Source organism: Pangasianodon hypophthalmus, chromosome 7 (assembly GCF_027358585.1).
Source record: "Pangasianodon hypophthalmus isolate fPanHyp1 chromosome 7, fPanHyp1.pri, whole genome shotgun sequence".
Lineage (NCBI taxonomy): Eukaryota > Metazoa > Chordata > Actinopteri > Siluriformes > Pangasiidae > Pangasianodon > Pangasianodon hypophthalmus.
This window is the reverse complement of record NC_069716.1, coordinates 29,905,877-29,919,393: the sequence shown is the minus strand read 5'-3', so window position 1 is coordinate 29,919,393 and position 13,517 is coordinate 29,905,877. Positions and strand designations below refer to the sequence as shown.

Genomic DNA, 13,517 nt, shown 5'->3' with positions numbered 1-13,517 from the left:
TACCTGTAAAACACACACACACACACACACACACACACACACACCTGAGCAACAGGACACAATACAACACAGCTAACACACACACCTGAAATGAAACAATAACTAAAAAAAATTGTGATATATATCGCCAGTATAACAAAATATAATATAACACCTGAAAACACTCAAAAAATCACTCATTAGCATGAATTTATTTAATGTTACACAAGAATTTCCCTCATGGGATCAATAAAGTCTATCCATCTATCTATCTATCTATCTATCTATCTATGCAATCAAATATGTAAGCAATTATTTATTAAATGGACCCCTAATGGAGCTGCAGATTTGGTGCTTGATTTAGAATTCAATATATACAATATATATATAAATTCATAAATAGACAAAAAATATTTTTACTGACTAAAATTAATGTAGTTTTGCATCAATTAAAACTTGAATAAACCTAAAAAAAAAGCCAAATGACTGAAACTATTACGGTAAAATTCACAGGAGACTTACTGATCCATGTGACCAGCGGGGACCTCTGTAAAGTTCCTAGTGATGGTTTTAAAGTACAGGAAAAGTGGCTCCACTTGTTGCTTTATGTAAGCCTGAAGAACACAGACGTCACATGATCACCTCAACATCACAAAATTTCAATGAAAGCAAACTCCGCCCCTCACCATAACTCCACCCCCATCTCAACGTTTATACATCAAATGACTCTGTGTATATTTTTTAAGGATTTGCCTTAGAAGTTAGAAGTCTCGCAAACCTTTTGACAGATACGTTTAGTTTCGTAAAGTGTGGCTACAATCCGCCCACTTATACAGGAAGTAGATGTTTGAGTGACATATCAAACGGCCAACCACACACTTCAGAGCTCATGGGTAAACGATGGAAGTATCACATTTATTCGTCTCGCCATTCGACTTCTTTAGACAAAACACTTAAATAACTTTCAGGATCCTGAAGCTTGTGACCAGAAAAGTGCTCACTAAGAATCAGATGGGCTGGGGGCGGAGCCTGTTAGTGCGTGTTGTGCCACAGCGCTGTTGAGTTCTGGATTGTGATTGGTCAGAAGGTGTTGATTAATTTTCTATAACATCAGCTGAAAATCACAGGTTTATATTAATGCGCTCGCTCTAATACGTTATCGTTTCTATAGTAACAGCTCATTCACAGCGGACTCTCCACATAAACAGATTTAAAAAATGTTGAATAGTGAAGTTTTCTGTAATTGAAATGTATTGAACATTGATGGAAGGAGTCTCCAGTGTCAGCGCTTTGTGACAGTCAGAGGTAAAGCTGGAACTTTTCTTCAGGACAGAGGAGTTTACGCTTCTCTGCGGTTTCTCAGTAACATGCGGAACAAGCTGCGATTTGTGTTTTTATCTTATTAACTTGGAGAGAGAATAAAGAGGCTGGTGAGGGAACGAGTGTTTATAGCTGCTATAACGTAAGCGACAACAGGAACTGACTTGTTTCCTCAACAGTGTTATTTTTAAATAAAACTGAAAACTGTAATTGTTGGAAATTTATAGAAATAAAACACTTACAGATGAGCTGTTACAGGAAAATAATCAACCTCAGGATACTAACAGTAATTTTGATTAAGGACACTTCATCACACCACCACTTCACCCCGTATTTTACTATAACAGCACACACACACACACACACACATACACACTTTATGTTTTATTAAGTACATATTTTTTCTATTGTGTGTGTAAACTGACCTGCAGGGGGCCGTAAATCTCCGTACGATCAAACATAAGGTAGAAATAGTCCAGATTGTCCAGTGCTGATTTCCAGGGCATGTATTCTCTCTCCTTTGATAAATACACTGTAGTATTCAGAGCCAGCGTGGTTTGAATAATTCTCGCCCTGTTAATGACATTTAAATATGCAAATGACATCCTTCTGTACCAATATCAGTGCAGGAGCGTGTGTTCTGATTGGCTGATTGATGGCAGTAGGGATGGTAATGAATAACACATAGAAGAGTGCACTAATGGATTAAAATTGTGTTTAAATGATGTAGTCTTGATATATTATCATGAGCTAAGTTTATAATATTTCAATACTCACCTTGCAAGATTAAAAGCATCATCTATAATCTGGGCTCGGTTAATCACAGCAATGCTCTGGGGGAAAAAGGAAAAATTTATTAAGTTTCGCTGTGTTTGTTATTTCAGTCTTTAAATTTCTTTCATTTTAGCTCCAAGAAAGAACAGCAGAGAGCAAAAAATAATCCTGTTAAGTTGGCGACGTAACATTCTCCCATAAACACCAACATTATGTTTCAAACACCAGCACCACTTCATACCAAACCCCAATAAAAGCAGAAATACGACCAAGATACTCCACTGAATATTGCTATTCCTCAACATACACCATCGTTCTGCATCACACACTATCAAACACCAATATTATATAATAAAAACACCAACATTATCCAGCTAAATATCATTAGTCATCATCAAATCCCATTACATACCATTCAAAGCTCCAACATTCTCCAACCAAATACCACCATTCCTCATCAAACACCAAAATTCTTCAATACCAACCAATACCAACATCCAGTAAATACCAAAACATCCCTGAAATGTTCACCAACTTTCTTCCAAAAACAACAATATCCAGAAAACACCAAAAAACACCAACATTCCCCATCACACACGCACACAAACATTCTCCATCACACACACACACCAACATTCTCCATCACACACACACCAACATTCTCCATCACACACACACACCAACATTCTCCATCACACACACACACCAACATTCTCCATCACACACACACACCAACATTCTCCATCACACACACACCAACATTCTCCAACACACACACACCAACATTCTCCATCACACACACACACCAACATTCCCCATCACACACACACCAACATTCTCCATCACACACACACACCAACATTCCCCATCACACACACACCAACATTCTCCATCACACACACACACCAACATTCTCCAACACCAACAAACACCAACATTCCCCATCACACACACACACCAACATTCTCCATCACACACACACACCAACATTCTCCAACACCAACAAACACCAACATTCTCCATCACACACACACACCAACATTCTCCAACACCAACAAACACCAACATTCTCCATCACACACACACACCAACATTCTCCAACACCAACAAACACCAACATTCTCCATCACACACACACACCAACATTCTCCAACACCAACAAACACCAACATTCTCCATCACACACTCACACACCAACATTCTCCAACACCAAAAAACATCAACATTCTCCATCACACACACACACCAACATTCTCCATCACACACACACACCAACATTCTCCAACACCAACAAACACCAACATTCTCCATCACACACACACACACCAACATTCTCCATCACACACACACACACCAACATTCTCCATCACACACACACACCAACATTCTCCAACACCAACAAACACCAACATTCTCCATCACACACACACACCAACATTCTCCAACACCAACAGATGCCAGCAAACATCACCAAAAATACCTAAAAAACATGCGGCATCCATAAACTTCTTTCTGAAAAGACAACAGTATCATTCAAACACCAACACAGGCACCAACAAACACCAAAATTCACAATCACACACCATTTTCATCAAACAATAAAGAAACACCTCATTTACCAGCAAACATTAATATGCTCCATCAGCATACTCCACTAAACACCAAAGTTATCTATTAAACTGGTAATAATAGACGAGAACATTCTAGAAATTCCCGCAGTGTTTGTCGGTGTTCAGTCTAGAGGAAGTTGAGTGTGTTCAGGACTTGTTGTTGTTGGTACCTCATGAGACGTCAGGAGTAATCTCAGCAGGTTGTTCCAGTTCCCCATGTCGTAGTTCACTCTGTAGTATCCCGACACGTTGAGGTTGGCCACCAGCCAATCAGAACCAGAAACTTTCATCTCATTGTTTTCAGCTAAAAAGAGGATATTTAGCACGGTCAACTCATTCAAATCATCAAACGTTCAAATCAAATCATCAATCTTTTTCTTCCGCATGTGAATGAAACTTAACTCCATAGAAATTCATTGAAAATCTATAGAAAACCACATTTTCTAAAAGAAGTGCACCATAATCGGTGGGGTTAAAAAAAGGGGATGTGGTTAAAAAGGGGGCATGGTTTGAAAAAGGGGGCATGGTTGCCAAGGAACAGATTCTGGAAAATCTAGTAGGATTATTCTGTTAATTATTAAACATTAAATTACACATTAAACAGTTAAGTTAACCCAGTAAAGTAAGTAAAATATATACTTTGGGATTTAGCCACATATTTACATGAATTCATTTAGTACAAAACTAAAAGTAATTCTAATAATTTATTCTAAAAATCACAGATTTTTCTGTCGTATTTACTGAAGCACTGAATCTTTTTTCAGGGTGTTATGCAGCGTATTTTTATCTTAATATGGCTCCGTTGCTTACTGTTTTTGTTCATCATCCAGTAGATGTTCTGCTGAGCTCCAGTTTTCATCCACTGAATAGGCACAATCCACTCATAGCTAAAAGAAAAATAACAATCGCATATTCCATTTATAAATTCAGGGTTAAATCACACATCTGGGTAAATTGTGCATTTGTTATGTTTTTTAAATGAAATATTGATTTGTTTGAAATCTGGCCTACTTGAATGGAGATGGTCGGTCCACGACAGACTCGGGATCCAGGAGGAAATGACTCTGAGTTAGCTTTCCTGTCGCTGTGTCAATCGTCACCACTGGGAAACCCATCTGAAGAACCCAGCGGTCCATGATGTCACTAATTTTCGCTGGGAGATTTGTTCCAGTGGCGTTTACAGCCTGAAAGAGATTAAACCCCACACACCACACACTTAATTACAAAATACTCCAAAATAAGCTTCCTGCTTCCTCCTCTGATGAAACTCTTACATGTTCTGTGCAGAACCTGCAAACAGAGTACTTCTGTATCGGAAAGATAAAAACCCTTAATGATCTAATGAACTCTTAAAGAGCCCTTCTTCCTGTGAGTGTATTTCATTTTACACCAAAGCGCTCTCGAATTCTGGATTCTGATTGGTCACAAGGTATTGATTAATTTTCTATAACATTCTCTATCATTTTTTAATATCATCCTGATATTTTTTATTTGATTTAGTTGATTATTTTACTCTAACAGCATGCAACCGTTATAAAATTCGTACTTCAGGGTGGAAGATCTCACCTGTTGAAGATGATCCCAAAGGTCTGTGTACACCGTGTTTTCAAACTTGAAGTGATTGAGGTAGCTCTGGGAAGAAGAAGAAATAAAAATAAAGAAAAATTATTCTGTATTGGTCATAAACACTTCCTGCCTTCCTCGCCTACTGATTTGGCTCCGCCCATAAACACTGTTCGCAGCTGTGTGTAGCTTGTTGTATTGTATTCGTTATACTATGTGTCTTTGCAATTAGACAAGATGTAACATATCCACTCGTTAGCTGTTGTATGATAGATGCTAATCCAGCAGGTAAAATAGTTGCATAGCACAGTGAAAGATTAACGCTCATTGGACAACACACGGCTTCTCCTAATGATGATTGGCCCCAAAGAGGCGGAACATCATAACCAGCTGTCAATCACTGAAACAGTAATGAACATAACTGACATCTCAAACTTAAGCGTAAAGTGTAAATTCATTTCTAAATTTTGTTGTTTATGTCTAGCTAGCTAGCAGTCACTTCCTTCATCAGCAACAGCTTAGCTGCTTTTCGCGACAAAATGGCCGTAAAGTTTAGCTGATCTTTTGATGCTCATGCTTATGAGGAGAAACTGAAAATTAAAGAAAAAGTGCAAACCAGCACCCGAAATTTTAATTCAAAAGTCAAGGTGCAACAAAGATCGTTTTATCCTTCCGGTACAGTAACACTGATCCGCTGTGTTTATTATTAGACGTAGATTATGTGGAACGTATAACGTGTTACATCTAATAACATGTTACACACCCTGTTAACGATCACTGTTAGCTAAGATAAGCTGTGCTAACAGAAATTAGAATAATTGTAAAGTCGACCTTTAAGGATTTTATTTTGCTTGTGTTTACTATAAAGCCTAATTTTATCTAAAATATTAGAAAAAAAAGAAGCAAAGCTGGAACCTACACTGAGGCCTTTCACAAAAACAGCTTCAGTCAGGAAATCCGAGAGCATCCTCAACACCGACGCCCCCTAGAGGCAGAAATCATGTACACACACACACACACGCGCGCACACACACATCACATTATGCATAGACTATATTATAGAAGCATGGTCACATGATTGTAAATAAGTAAAAATTTTTAAGATCGGTTAGATTAAGGGGTGGGGTTAGATTAAGGGGTTAGATTAAGGGGTGGGGTTAGATTAAGGGGTGGGGTTATGACAGGGGGTGGGGTTAGATTAAGGGGTGGGGTTATGACAGGGGGTGGGGTTAGATTAAGGGGTGGGGTTATGACAGGGGGTGGGGTTAGATTAAGGGGTGGAGTTAGATGAAGGGATGGGGTTAGGTTAAGGGGTGGGGTTATGACAGGGGGTGGGGTTAGGTTAAGGGATGGGGTTAGGTTAAGGGGTGGGGTTATGACAGGGGGTGGGGTTAGATTAAGGGGTGGGGTTAGATTAAGGGGTGGGGTTATGACAGGGGGTGGGGTTAGATTAAGGGGTGGGGTTATGGCAGGGGGTGGGGTTAGATTAAGGGGTGGAGTTAGATTAGGCAGGGTTGGTGTTGAGCGTTACCTTGCTGTAGGAGATGGCGTCGAACACCTCGCTGATCTGCTCTGGTCTCAGGACTTCATCTTCTCTAGAGGACAGCGGGTGGGAGGAGGCCAGAGCATCCACGGCGAAAACTCTGTGCACGTCGTACAGTACGATCAGGTCTTTCTGATGAGGGGAAAAAGAAGGCGTCATTAAAAATGTAAAGTAGAGCGCGTCATGAAGTGCCAAGAAGTGCTCTTCTGTGTGTTATATATTATCAACCAATCAGAACACTGATAAAATAATAGCAGGTCCTGGTATTGCATACAGACTCCTGGTCCTGATTTGGAAATTTAAAAAATAAAAATCAGCTTAATTAATTAATTTATTTATTAACTATCATGAATGACTTACAATATTCCAATCAGGTTCAGCATTGTCGGCTCCGAGATATTCAACGTAGGAGGCGAAACCTTCGTTCAGCCAGAGATCGTTCCACCATTTGATAGTTACCAGATTCCCAAACCACTGAGAGAGCGAGAAAAAGAAAATGAGAAACAACAATCTCAAAAATTTGCCAAATTTTGCTCCAAAATTCTTTTTTTTTGGGGTTAGGGTAAGGGTCTGTTTGCTCCAAAGTTCTTATTTTTGGGTCCAACAAAATTATAATAAATTTTCCTTTAAAAAAATGAAAAACTTTAAATTATTATGTAGTCATCTTACTTACTTACATCTAACAAACCTGAAAAATATATATCACAGTTCCACAGTTTCCTCCTGCTGCAGTTCTGCCCTGACCCTGCCCTGACCCCGCCCTGACCCCGCCCTGACCCTGCCCTGACCCCGCCCCGACCCCGCCCTCTAATCAGTCTCAGCACCTGTTTCTTTTAAATATGGTGCGTTCAAATGAAACTCATGAATTTTTCTTTTTCAGTATGAGAAGTCAAACATGCGATACATTCACAGTTTAAAGAATAATTCAATGAACAGTTGCAGAGTTATCTAGCTAATGCTGTAGCGAGCTACACTGTAGATGTTAAATGTTTTATTATATGGACAGTTAATGAGAGTTAAGTGACAGTGAGAATATGACAAATTTATCGGGAACATCGACATTTCTATCAAATGTGGTGATGAATGTAATCGAGTAGAATTACACTTTAATTACACTTTGCGTCAGACGCTAAGCCATCTTTCACAGATCCCACCACATTATGAAACATCAAATCTTGTCTAAAAGAGTGTGGCGTTCATGTGGAATCTTTTTTTTAAGACGTTTGGGATGATGTTTGCATCTGTACTGTTTCTGTAGACCATCATTACGAGGAACAAAATCTAGTTCAGTGATTTTAAGCTAATTTAATTATAATTTTGTTGCTATGAATTGTAAAGTAAACAGGAGGAGTGGTCAAAAGTAGAGAATCATTTCGGACAGCGCAGTGAGTACCATGTGTGCGAGTTCGTGAGCGATGATGGTGGTGACTCGCTCTTTATTCCCGTTAGAGGACACTTCACTGTCGTAGAGCAGAGCTGTTTCTCTGTACGTGATCAAACCCCAGTTCTCCATCGCACCAGCGTTAAAGTCCGGCAGAGCTATCTGATCTGTACAAATCATTTCAACATGATCATTTATTTCATTCTGGGGATTTTTGTTATAGACAATAAAATCACAGGTTGTGGAAAAATGAACATCACATGTGACATATTATATCAGTGGTAAAGGATCTAATATTGTTTACTAATCAGGAGTTTGCTTGTTGTAAGACTGGGTTGCTAATACGCTTTTGAGCAATATCAAAGATAAATTGGGGATTAATTTAACTCTAAACATAAAATTAGTAAACATAAATGTATCTGTGTTACTTAAACTCATCTGTCCTTAAGAGAATTCAGTGTTAAAATTATACAGCAGCCTCTTCACGGATCAGCAGTCTGTGTTAATCTCTCACCTGATTTGGAAAGTGGGTAAGAGGCATTATAATAGTTTTCAAAGAATTTCAGGATCCTGCCCGTGATGTTCAGTGCGTATTGTCCGTGACCTGCATCGATGGCCTCCTTACGGGCAAAAATACGAATCTGTGCAGCAAAAAAGAGGAACAGAATTCCTGCTGATTCAGCTCAATGCAACTGTAATGTGTAAAATAAACCGAAATAATGTACAGAACAATTCAGTTACCAAAACTTCGCCTTCCATTTTCTCAATCGCTTTAAAATCACTGACAATAAACGCCAGCAAGTATGTTGACATTCTCTCGGTAGATTCAAATCGTGTTTTATTGAGCGTCTCACCACCTTCAGTCACTTTAACTGACTCTGAAAAAGGCGAAAAAACATGAATAAGTGAACAATTATTTTCACGTCTACTGATCATATACATCCTGATCACGCTGGAAGATTGGACAAATTCTAAAGATATATAATGATATATATTTTATATAAACAGTAATAATAAAAAGTACTAATGTTAATCCTGCCCTTCATCATAACTTTAACCTTCAACTATGCAAACTTTAAGTATGAAACCAATTTGACTGCATTTTACTCACATCATTTAACATTATTTATATGCAATTTCAATGCAAAGAGTATACACATACATACATACATATATATTAACACTCACTATTTCTGACTTTTACCAAGCACATTTAGTGAGTTACAAATAATAAAATGTCGTTAAATGCCGTACCAATTTCCCTGCCATTGGAAAGTGCGATGGTTTCTGGGTCATGCAGCAGAGTGATATTAAAAACAGCTTTCATTGCAGGTTCATCAAAACAAGGGAACGCTTTCCGGGCATCTGTAGGCTGCATCTGTGTCGTGGCCACCACGCTAAAAATATATATAACCATTTATAATTACCTCAAAATACAGAAAACGGCAAACAGTGATTGCAACAGCTACAAGCTAGTGGAAGGAAAAGCTTAACCAGCAGCAACACAAAACTTTAAAACATTAACTTCCTACTTTTTCACTAATTCCAAATTAAAAAAAGACAGTGAGATGAAAGGTATGAAGCAAGTCTTCCCACATCTCCCAAACTTTGCTTTATACATTTGAAAAAAGTCAAAAGAAAAAAAAACTTACTGCTTTACTCCATTTACTTCGTACTCGCTCCTGTAGAATCCTCCCAGATCGTCGGCGAGTTCCCCTACGAACTCGGTGTGGAGTTTGTACCACTCTCCTGCTTTTAATTTCTCACTCAGGTGGAAAACGAGATACTGAGTTTTGCTGATGGTTTGCATGGACGTGATGGACGGTGCAGGAGAGCCATTGAGCGCGCTCAGTGTGGTGTCAGCCGTCAGGTTCAGCTTGTTGGAGTGAATCAGGATCAGATCCGTCTCCTTCACACACTTGAACACCACGGTGGAGTTTCCCGTGAAGATGTAGAGGCCTGTGGAGTCCGGTTTGAGACGTGGCCATAACGTGACATCGTAAGACTCTGGGATAAGAGTATCAGGGAGACGATATTTATCCCATACTTCATTGGATGCTGATGTGGTTGACTGGATTGTTGTTGTTGTTGGTCCTGTTGTTGTTGTTGTTGTTGTTGTTGTTGTTGCTTCAGTGGGTTTTATCTCTAACTCTTTGTTTTTGGATTTTTCTTGAGAGTAAACGACAGAGAGGGCAATGATGGTGGCCACAGCTCCAGCGCCCAACACGATCCCGACGATCCCGACCGTTTTACTAATAAAGAACCCTTTACCCATGATGAACAGATGTGCTGGAAACTGGCAGTGGGAGCAAGTGGAGTGAATGTCTGCACTCCTTCTTATTCAGAGGTTCCTCCTCCCATCAGATTTAATAAATCATCTATTAACACACAGTAACCACTAATGCCACAGGTTCAGAGGGCATCTGGCAGAGTCACACCAGGCTGTTTGGACAAGGATGAAGAGTTACACTATGAAGTATTAACGTGAATTTGAGGAGTCAGCTGAAAAAGCGGGCCGCTGGAATTCTGAAAAAAAAACTCTCTGCTTTAGGCTTACTTGAAATTGTATAATTCTATGTGACATATTTCAGACCTTATTTGAGGTTGACATTTAAATACTTCAAAAGGGCCAGTTCTGTTACCACCCTCAGGCCCTGATCTGATTCGGTTACCTGTCTCTGGCTTTGGCATGGTTCTGGTACTTGTGTCAGGTCTTTGTCTAATTCTCTTACATCTCTCAGGCCATGGTCCGGGTTCTGTTTCCTGTCTCAGTCCCTGATCCACTTCTGTTACTCGTCTCAGACCCTGGTCTGGTTCTGTTACCCGTCTCAGGCCCTGATCCAGTTCTGTTACCCATCTCAGGCCCTGGTCTGGTTCTGTTACTTATCTCAGGCCCGGGTCTAGTTCTGTTACTTATCTCAGGCCCGGGTCTAGTTCTGTTACTTATCTCAGGCCCGGGTCTAGTTCTGTTACTTTTCTCAGGCCATAGGCCAGTTCTCTTACCTGTCTCAGGCCCTAATCCATTTCTGTTAATTGTCTCATGCCCTAGTCTTTTCAGTACTTTTCTCAAGCCTTGGTCCAGTTCTGTTACCTCCCTCAGGCTCTGATCTGGTGATCTGTTACCTGTTTCAGGCCCTGGTCCAATTCTGGTACCTGTTTCAGGCCATTTGTCCAGTTCTCTTATCTGTTTCAGTCCCTGGCCCAGATCTGTTGCTTGTCTTAGGCCCTAGTCTGGTTCTGTTACCTGCCTCAGGCCATAGTCCATTTATGCGAAGGAGTTAAAGTTGTAAACCTTTCACTGATGTACCAAACCTTGCAACTCAGGATTGTGAAAGCTTGATTTTTAAAGATAAAGTTGAGGCAGTCTTTGACACTGGTATCTTGGTGGAAATTAGAATAAAAGCAAATATAAACTGTGATGATTCACACTGTGTGGGCTTTAAAAACTTGATCTCAGTGCACCTTCTAATATCAAACCTCTCCTTTATCTCTAAGATCCTAGAAAAGGTTGTAGCTGTTACTCGTATAGAAATCACATACAGTATATGGCCAAAAGTGTGAGGACACCTTACCATCACACCCATATGTGGTTCTTCCCCAAACTGTCACCACAAGGTGGATGCACACTTGTGTATAGAATGTCTTTGTATGCTGTAGCATTACAAAACAAAGTGATTCTGATTCTGAAGACATGGTGTGTGAAGGTTGGAGTGGAAGAACTCGAGTGTCCTGCACAGAGCCCTGACCTCAACCCCACTGAACACCTTTGGGATGAACTGGAACACCGACTGAACCCCAGACCTCCTCGACATCCCAACACCAGCACCTGACCTCACTAATGCTCTTGTAGCTGAATGAACACAAATCCCCACAGCCACGCTCCAACATCTAGTGGAAAGACTTCGCAGAATTATAATGGGATGTTCAAAAAACACAGTGAGTGTTATTGTCAGGTGTTCACAAACATCATATAGTGTACGTTATTATTGTTTTTTTCAGTCAGGATTTAGGTTTCATCACAGTATTGAAAAAGCGCTGGTTAAAGTAGTAAATGTCCGACCCGGAATGGGTATGGGGGGGCCAATACTTTGCACAAAGCAACAGGTGGGCTACAGTGAGTAAATGTACAATACAAAGTGACTGGCATGGACTTAATAAACTGGCTAATAAGTGCAGATGAATCTAATCTAAAGAAATTCTGATCACACCTCTCCAATTTTAGTTTACGATGGCTCCATATTAAGTTTCTTTTCGACTACACAGTGCTGGAGATCTTACACATCTTCTGAAGCACTTTCTATTCCGAGGATTAATCACAGTTCAGCCAGTACACTACAGTACACAGAAAACAATTATCCTTGGATCAAAGTAAAAACACTGTAAAAACGTTCCAGCTAATCTTTTATACTTTTTACTTTTTCTTAACTGAAAAAAAAATCTTACAACAACATATATAAAAAAAAAATTTCAGGTGAGAAAAATAAAAAAATACCTGCAACAACTTGACACAATTTTTGTTTTGTTTAATTCAAGGTATGATCCATTTATTTAAGTATAGATGTTTTTTTCCCTAAACTCAGGAATTGTGTTTCTTATGATATCAGGAACGTCTATAAAAGTTTTTTAATCCGGGTTTATGACGTGTTTAACCAGGATTATTCATTGCTGTCATCCAAATGCTGTTAGTTACTGTGATAAAGCTATTAAGTTTTTAATGCCTGTAGATTGTTTTATTGATGTTGTCTTTTAATAATCGTTGTACTTCATCGTGACTCCTTGTTTTGCATTTAATCTTTTCTATTTTTTTTTTTTTTTTTTTTTTTATTTTAACTTCTCTGACCTTGTTTTGTTGTTTGTTTAATTTGTACTTTTTGTATTTTATGTGAAGCACTTTCAGATTTTGACCCCAATTAAAATGTTGATATTATTATTATTATTATTATTATTATTATTATTATTATTATTATTATCCCAAAAAAGCAGGCAGAAAAGCAGGCAGATTCTCCTCCAGATTCCAAGGTTCCATGATTTCTGGTAGGTGAAACTCACAGGAAGAAGCTTAGCACTCTCACTAACGCGAGTATTGAGCCGTTCAGGTAATAAAGCGTTCACAGGACATCCAGAGGTTTTCGAAATGAGGACGACGTGTTTTGGTTTTACGCATATTTCCTCTGGCTTTGTTAGCGCTAGTTGAAAGAGTTCATTGTTTTTTGTGATGCATGATCAAGAAAGTCAAGGACCAGAAACGCTCATGGTGAAGAAATTAATACAATTTGTATTTTTTTAAAGTTTAGAGTTCATACATGGCACAATGTTGGAGTTCTTTTACAACTTAAATAACTTTCAT

General features: G+C 39.1%; 1 protein-coding gene across 1 annotated transcript in view; it reads right to left on the bottom strand.

Annotated features, from left to right (window-relative positions):
• Nucleotides 1–10,495, bottom strand: part of anpepb.1 (alanyl (membrane) aminopeptidase b, tandem duplicate 1) — a 13,419-nt gene extending 2,924 nt beyond the window's left edge. Inside the window, exons 1-16 of the mRNA XM_034306098.2 lie at nucleotides 9,823–10,495; nucleotides 9,425–9,567; nucleotides 8,912–9,048; nucleotides 8,685–8,811; nucleotides 8,183–8,337; nucleotides 7,150–7,263; nucleotides 6,778–6,921; nucleotides 6,166–6,231; nucleotides 5,250–5,315; nucleotides 4,695–4,867; nucleotides 4,494–4,570; nucleotides 3,854–3,987; nucleotides 2,077–2,132; nucleotides 1,725–1,872; nucleotides 502–593; nucleotides 1–3 (exon numbers count right to left, since the gene is read on the bottom strand). The exon at nucleotides 1–3 is cut by the window's left edge and continues 108 nt beyond it. Of these exons, the coding sequence (XP_034161989.1) occupies nucleotides 1–3; nucleotides 502–593; nucleotides 1,725–1,872; nucleotides 2,077–2,132; nucleotides 3,854–3,987; nucleotides 4,494–4,570; nucleotides 4,695–4,867; nucleotides 5,250–5,315; nucleotides 6,166–6,231; nucleotides 6,778–6,921; nucleotides 7,150–7,263; nucleotides 8,183–8,337; nucleotides 8,685–8,811; nucleotides 8,912–9,048; nucleotides 9,425–9,567; nucleotides 9,823–10,445 (2,258 nt within the window). The 5' untranslated portion in view covers nucleotides 10,446–10,495. The remainder of the gene's footprint in view (nucleotides 4–501; nucleotides 594–1,724; nucleotides 1,873–2,076; nucleotides 2,133–3,853; nucleotides 3,988–4,493; nucleotides 4,571–4,694; nucleotides 4,868–5,249; nucleotides 5,316–6,165; nucleotides 6,232–6,777; nucleotides 6,922–7,149; nucleotides 7,264–8,182; nucleotides 8,338–8,684; nucleotides 8,812–8,911; nucleotides 9,049–9,424; nucleotides 9,568–9,822) is intronic.
• Nucleotides 10,496–13,517: the final 3,022 nt, after the last annotated feature.